The 7,228-nt window shown below is 39.9% G+C and overlaps 2 protein-coding genes and 1 long non-coding RNA gene across 3 annotated transcripts; 1 reads left to right on the top strand and 2 right to left on the bottom strand.

Annotated features, from left to right (window-relative positions):
* Positions 1-807: 807 nt before the first annotated feature.
* LOC120289395 (uncharacterized protein At1g28695-like) lies at positions 808-1,726 on the bottom strand. Its single transcript, XM_039304226.1, has 2 exons — positions 1,564-1,726; positions 808-1,412 (listed from the first exon to the last, which is right to left on the bottom strand). Exons 1-2 carry the CDS (start codon positions 1,711-1,713, stop codon positions 1,179-1,181), a joined length of 384 nt encoding a protein of 127 aa, XP_039160160.1. The 5' UTR covers positions 1,714-1,726; the 3' UTR covers positions 808-1,178.
* A 1,665-nt stretch (positions 1,727-3,391) lies between these two features.
* LOC104424303 (superoxide dismutase [Fe], chloroplastic-like) lies at positions 3,392-6,022 on the top strand. Its single transcript, XM_018865224.2, has 9 exons — positions 3,392-3,631; positions 3,739-3,797; positions 4,015-4,089; positions 4,272-4,460; positions 4,817-4,988; positions 5,086-5,168; positions 5,353-5,379; positions 5,523-5,546; positions 5,661-6,022. Exons 1-9 carry the CDS (start codon positions 3,571-3,573, stop codon positions 5,757-5,759), a joined length of 789 nt encoding a protein of 262 aa, XP_018720769.2. The 5' UTR covers positions 3,392-3,570; the 3' UTR covers positions 5,760-6,022.
* Positions 5,435-7,110, bottom strand: LOC120289447. Its single transcript, XR_005547451.1, has 2 exons — positions 6,630-7,110; positions 5,435-6,284 (listed from the first exon to the last, which is right to left on the bottom strand). It is a non-coding gene; the product is annotated as an uncharacterized LOC120289447 (long non-coding RNA).
* Between the last annotated feature and the right edge of the window lie 118 nt (positions 7,111-7,228).

Here is a 7,228-nt window from a genome sequence, read left to right as displayed (position 1 = left end):
AATTAAAGAAAGGGCTTGTGTTCACATTTTATTCTAGGCTACTCAAAGGGTCATGACATGCTACTACCACTTTGATTAAGCAAAATTACGTCTTCCAGTTGAAGCTAACCATGAATCTCGCGACACCGTATGAGGCAGAATTTCAAATTTTTTTATTCAAAACATGCAGTTTTTTTTTTTTTTTTTTTTTTTACGTTGGTAAATTTTAACTCAAGTATCAATAAAAAAAAATTACCAATGACCTTTTTCCAAGGATTTTTTTTTTTTTGCGTTGGTAAATTTTAACTTGAGTGTCAATAAAAAAAATTACTAATGACTTTTTTTCCAAGGAATTTGTTGGCAACTTTAGTTTAAAAAAACCGTAAAAATTGTCGGGTGGCAACTTAAATGAGAATTCGTAAATAAAAACTAATTGGTAATTTAAGCGGTGAACAGTTGATAGTAACATAAAGAAAGATGGGTAATTTCAAGTGATAGTTGGCAAATTTAATATGTTTTTAAGAAATGACAATAAAAGTTTTTGAAGATAAGAGAAGTTTTTGTGTCAGAGATAAGAAAAATTGTTGAATAAAAAAATTATATAAATCTTGGTAACTAATCTAGAATTAGTAACACAAAACTAGTTAATAACTTAATGGAAGGAAAATCGAGCAATCACTCTAATTGAGGTTATCAATTTTTAAAAAAAAAAAAATGCAATAAAAAGTCGGTAAGCTAGACAACATAAAGTGATAATTTCATAGGACAATTGATGAAATAATAATATACAAATAAACTGTCAAATGAGTGTCGATAACTCAAAACAAGTCGACAAGTTAATTGAAAACTAATTGGTAAATCACACAATAATAAGGTTACAAATTTCAGATTATTGTAGGTAAATTTAAGTCATCAGTAAATAAAATTTGCTTATATCATATATGCATTAGAATAGGCTCCGGTTGAGCCCATGCATTACATGAGGCCGCCTAATGTGGCTTATCAAATCGAGCAAAGTTCCAATAGTCAAGAATCACCGATCAATTGCTTCAAAGATGAATCTAATAACTGCGACGCAATGCTGAAGCTCTGCCTAATAATGCCACGATTCCTCCACATCATATTGATGAAGTCCTGGGACATGTACACTTTCTCTCCAGCTAAATCCTTCTCCGTTTGGAGCTTGTAGCAGTGAAGCCTCAGAAACAAGCATCGCTCGAATGCCATCTGGTCGATTGCCACCAATAAAGATTGTGGACTAGGGTGCGTGTGTCCTCCCCCAGCCAAAACCCGTCCAAGAACAAGTCGAGCATCGGCTTATCCCCTTCTACATAAGCGTCATTCACCATCGCTATGATCATCGTCTTGCTTGGCCTTGACGCCTTAGGCAATGCTTCCTCAAGCTCATCCCTGTACTCGGTTGCGTTTGATCCCTAAACCACATGTAACAACACAACACCCTAAATTACACCGTCTGCGCAAATATCCCTTGGATTTAAGTTTTGTACAGGCCGCGCTAGAGTATATATGACGTCACTAACTTTGTTGAATGAAAAGTAAGGAAGAAAAGGGAAGTTTGCGTACCGAAACGATGGAGGGATGAGTGTTCTTGCCTGGGAGCTGAAAGAGGAGGTGAGTGCCCGTTGGAGTCGAGTTGAAGCAATTGTACAGAAGACCCACCAAGAGAAGACATGCAATGACCAAGTGAGTGCCTCGATCTTTCAGATGATCCATCTGCGATTGCGATTACAGCAATTTCAGGAGTGATCTGCACGGGATATGTATATATGTCGATTGTTGATACGAGTTGAAGTGAGAGCTTTCGACCTTGCACAGGAGTGATCTACGTGCCTAACCGTCCATCAAGAAAACGGCGGCTTGTCCACCACTAATTTTCTCAAGAAAACTGCTTGACCTGTTTAACCGGTTTTCTTGAGAAAATTAAAATTGAAAACTATTACTTGGTTAGATTTTATAAATATGGAGAAAGAAAATCAGCATAAGGAAATAAATAATTCTATAGCAAATTGAATATCACAATATAGATAATTACAAGTAAAAGAATATTATCACTATCTCAAAAGAAATCATTGATATCATTAAAGAAATTTATTAAATTTAAAAAATGATTATTATTTCGCTCATTTTTGACAAATTTAAATTTGCGAAAAAAAAATTTAATAATCACTAGTAGAAGCATATTATCAATTTTTCTCATAAATCATGGGTAATTAGGAGAGAAGTCTTTGATGTGGCATGTTTGGGAGGCGAGAGAGATTGGTAATGTGGTAGAGAAGAAATGACAAGAATATATTCTTTTCTTTGATTTTGACAAATAAGAAAGGGAAATGAGAAGAAAACGGCTCCGTCACTCTCCCGATTGTGTTGGAGCATGCTCCACCACAAGTTTTTCCCTCAAAATCGCTTAACCAGTGCATCCATTTTTGCTGCGAAAATATACTTAAATTAAACGCTATAATATTGTTGTTGAACTATTCCATTTGATGGAACTTTCCAAGAGTAAAAGATCAAATGAAAAAAGAACATAGTTGGGTCAAAAAATATTACAAAATAACAAGAAGAAATAAAAAGACAAAATAAGTAATTGGAAGGTGGATATCCCAACTTTTTAAGGGATCTCTAAGAAATTTTTACTTTAAAGGGACAAGTAGACTCACCATTAAAATTTTCATACATGCAAGTTGGTGCCAAAATGTGATTAACAACATTGATGCGCACATAAGACGCATCGACAATATCGACAAGGCAAAACATTATCGATGCTTTCAACTTTTTCAATCAAAAACTTGTATATTCCAGTGAGAAAGAGGAAAGAAATGCATAGCCACAAATTAAAAGAATCAGAGTTATTGAACTGAGTTCTTTTTACTCCAAAACAAAAGTTGATATTCCAAATCGATGATTTTAAGTGAATTTATCAGTTTGCGCAAATGGAAAACTTAACGTATCTTTAATGTAGAAGTTTATGCATCTACGAATTATTTAAGAAGGGTTTTTTAAATTAAATTTGAGGTAAATTTGTCATAAATTTTATTAATCTAAGGATTTTTCTAGGTATGAACAAAAAAAAAACTTTGTTTAAATTATAAAAAGGAAATGAAAAAAATACATATGGTGGTTTTGTAGATAACAAGGTTTGTCTACGGAAGACGCGACAAATTATCGGACAGCATAATCGCGTTGATCCCGTGGAAAACCGACACTGTCCACAAACGTAGCAACACCTGTCGAAAACCAGGTCTCTCTCTCTCGTGTCTGGAGGCTTCGAAATCATCATCGAATCGCGTTTTCACGTACGACGTACTACCCTAAACTCCTCGGTGGGGGAGTCGGTCGGTAGCGGCCAGCGTTGTACTGCAATTTTTATCTCGCTCGTACCGTACCAACCCCCGCCTGAAACCATCCAACGACCTTCTGACGTGGCAGAATCAACGATCCTCCGGCCACAGAAACCAAGACGAGGAGAAATGAGCCTTTTGCGTAGGGTGTGGTGAGCACACTCTATACCCCCATTGACTCGACATCGGAGTTCCTGCGTCTCCTTCGATTCGATCCTAGCGAGGGCGAGAAATGGCGACCGCCACCGTTGCCGCCACCGCTCCGCTCTCAAACGGTTTCTTGCTGCGGCGAGGTCGTCCTCCTCTCATATATCATCAAAAGATTGACTCTCTCTCTCTCTCTACACTTGTGATTCTTTGATAGCGCGTTCTTGACGATGATTCTGTGACTGAGTTGCAGGGCCAAACGAAGGTGCGAAATCGGCTCGAGGCTTGCAATGGACGAAGAACCAGCGTCAGGTATGGCGTTAAGAGCAGCGCGCCGTTTTCTTATCGGTTTCGACTCTCGAAGTCGACTGGTGCCCCTGCGCGGGCGTGTCTCGATTGGTTTGAAATGGCATAATCTAGCATATTAGCTCCTTCGTTTGCGGTTATTTTTTGCCTTCTGATTGTCCTTGATTAGTTGATAATCTCGAATGCCACTTGATAGTGGAGACGTGTTCTTCGTGTGCTGCAGAGCGCGAGTTCGAGGAGGTTCGGGGCGGCTGTGATTACTGCGAAATTCGACCTCAAGCCGCCTCCATATCCCCTGGTAACGTTACCTGTTATTTGTCGAAGAATCTTGTGTAGATAAAATGTCGAAAGCCTTAGGGAACAGATTAGCCAATGCGAAAGAGGAATGTGAGAAATCGCATACGATTCCATTCCTTGCACGGTAGAATTCCTGAATTTGACAATTTGCCTTTACTTGATCTTATCGATCCTCTGTCGTAGAATGCGCTGGAGCCGCACATGAGCGCCAACACCCTGTCGTTTCACTGGGGAAAGCATCACAGAGCCTACGTCGACAATCTGAACAAGCAGATAGTCGGGACGGAGCTGGAAGCCAAGTCCTTGGAGGACATCGTAATTCAGACATACAACAACGGCGACCTTCTTCCTCCGTTCAATAATGCTGCACAGGTACGGTGATGCCTATCTGATGAGATGATTGCGTGGAGACGAAATGAAAATACCTGACGCCGATGGTTGCATGACTATAAATTCTTTTAAGCTCATTTCAGCATCTTTTTGATTTGTCTGATGTCGACGTAAAATTGCTATCATCCTGTATTTTAATACAATCATACGCTATACATCCGGGCCAAAAAACCATGCATCGAGGTTGGACATATATATGGTGACAACACAGATTCCTATAGCCAAGTTCAAACGATGTCTTACCCTCACTCTCAGTCCCTCCACTCAACAATTGTGGCGATGCTTTTTTGTCTACCCTTTTAATTTCAGTTTTGCACTCTTAACTAAATCACTTGCAGATCTGGAACCATGACTTCTTTTGGGAATCAATGAAACCGGGTGGCGGAGGAAAGCCATCTGGAGAACTTCTGAAGTTGATCGAGAGAGATTTCGGTTCTTTCGAGAAGTTGTGTGAAGAGTTGAGAGCAGCTGCTGCCACGCAGTTCGGTTCTGGCTGGGCTTGGCTTGCTTGTGAGTGAATTAGACCCTTCTACATGCATTTCTTTTAACAGGGTCGCACTGTTCATAGGACAGAAAAATTAATAGGCCTTTGTTGTCGTAAATACAGTTAATCCCCGTCCATCAGATGGGAAGGAGCTTCTAGTGGTGAAGAGTCCCAATGCTGTGAATCCCCTGGTTCTGGGCTACATAGTAAGTGATATTCTCCTAGTGCGACTGTGAGGCACATCCTCTTTGAGTTTCTGGTTGAAAGTAGTACAGTTTTCTCAAGCGATTTGCAAATGACCAAGCAATCACTGTGACGTTAGCTGTATTTTAGCTGATGTATGTTGCTTTGCACGAATGATCTAACAATATTTTTGTGGACTTCTTGCAGCCACTCCTCACGATTGACGTATGGGAGGTAAGGGAATTGTAGTGATTGTACCCTGTGCTTGTTCTTCTTCACTATCATTTTTTCCTTGAGCTCCGTCTCTCAAATTCTTGCCAAAGAGACAGCATATCTATGAAGTTACTAACTCTTTGAAACTTTTATTTGGGTTGCAGCATGCATACTACCTTGACTATCAGGTTAGGTTCCTTCGCAGTTGCTCCCCAATGCAGAAATTCATGCTGCAAAATCTGATACAGACGGTCAAGGGTAGTCTAACTTCTTAACCATCTCTTTCCTATGAGTTCTTGCAGAACCGACGGCCTGATTACATATCAATCTTCATGGAGAAGCTCGTTTCCTGGGACGCAGTTGGCGCTAAGCTTGAGGTTGCCAAGGCTCAAGCTGCTTAAAACGAGACGAGGAAGAAGAGAGAAGGGGTGGTACTGATTCTAGTTATACATCTCTGCTGAAGATGTTCAGAAGCCCGAGATTTTCATCATCATCATCTTCTTGTTTTTTGCCCGAAATGGTCCCATAATAACGGACCCGTTCCCTGTTCTCTCTTAGAGGACGCAGGGGGGAGACTGGACTGAAATTTGCTTTCCCTTCTTTGTTGTCGTGAGAAATATCCAATATTTTGCGCTGAATCTATGAGGTGGGATTGCTTGTGCTCTGTCCAGCTATTTAGCAATCATCCTACTTTCCCATTCCAGCTAATATTTAAGAAACTTGACCTGCATAGGTCTTGGACGCTTTCCTTAGGATCTCTATTAATGTTCCATGATGATCAACTCCGGCATTCTCATGGTATGAAAGATGGGAAATTGTCCTGACCATTGTCATAGGAAGGGGTGCAGGTAAACTAAAGACCGGGTTAGGAGAAGCTCACGCTGACGACCCTAAGAGCAAACTGCGAGAAACGGCCTGAAATGGCTCTGCAGAACACGCATAATCAAAAGATAATAGACGGTGGAAATTTTTGAGTATCAATGTTTGCTTAGGAACTATGATATAACTAGGAGACTCCCCCATCTTTCAAAGTGTCAATGTGTTATAGTAACTTGGTACTTCTTTTTTTTTTTGGTTTTCGAAAAAGCAAAATTAATCCATTAATCTGAAGTTACAAACTCTTCAAAATTTTTGAATTTTGTATTTTCTAAGGGTGATTGATCTCAAGCTAGGGTGATTATCACCATAAAACCTAAAATTGAGACGGACGGAGAACATGAATAGAAGATGAGGATACAAGACCAAATCATGAGAGAGAAATAGAGACGCACCTCAAGCATGGTATGGTTGGGATGGTGGATGGCAACAAGATAGTGAGACCATGGTGGTGCTGCACGAGAGGCCGAGAGCGAACTAACCACCCGAAGCTGGCTGGTTCATTCCTATTTCGATCTGATTTCCAGTTTAACTCAGAACCGACGCTTTTCCCTACCATTTTCCACAACCGTCTTCCTTCCCGACACTTTCATCCTTTCCTTTCTCCAAACACAGCATACACACTCATACCCTTTGTAGGCAAAAAAGATAAATAAACAAATAAAAGAAAAAGCCAGTTTTGAACTTTTGATTAAAAAAAAAAAAAAATCGACCAAAAAAAAAACTTTTGATCAAGTGAAAAACAGCATACTTTAAATTTTGAAAAGGATATGAAAATGTAAATGATGGTTTTAAATGCTAATGTAGGTGGTATGGATGCTGCGATGAAGTATTGGAAGACATTTCGTTAAAAAAAAACGCCACACGCTTCCAAAGGCAAGGCATGCTCGTGTGTTGATGATAAGTGCAAGCAGTTCCACGTCTAGTACAACGTACTACACCTGCCTCCCATGCAGCGGTGGGCGTGTGGGGAGTACAGTGTACTGCCCTTTCA

This window comes from Eucalyptus grandis, chromosome 11 (assembly GCF_016545825.1).
Source record: "Eucalyptus grandis isolate ANBG69807.140 chromosome 11, ASM1654582v1, whole genome shotgun sequence".
NCBI classification, from domain to species: domain Eukaryota; kingdom Viridiplantae; phylum Streptophyta; class Magnoliopsida; order Myrtales; family Myrtaceae; genus Eucalyptus; species Eucalyptus grandis.
This window is presented reverse-complemented; position numbering and strand designations above follow the sequence as displayed.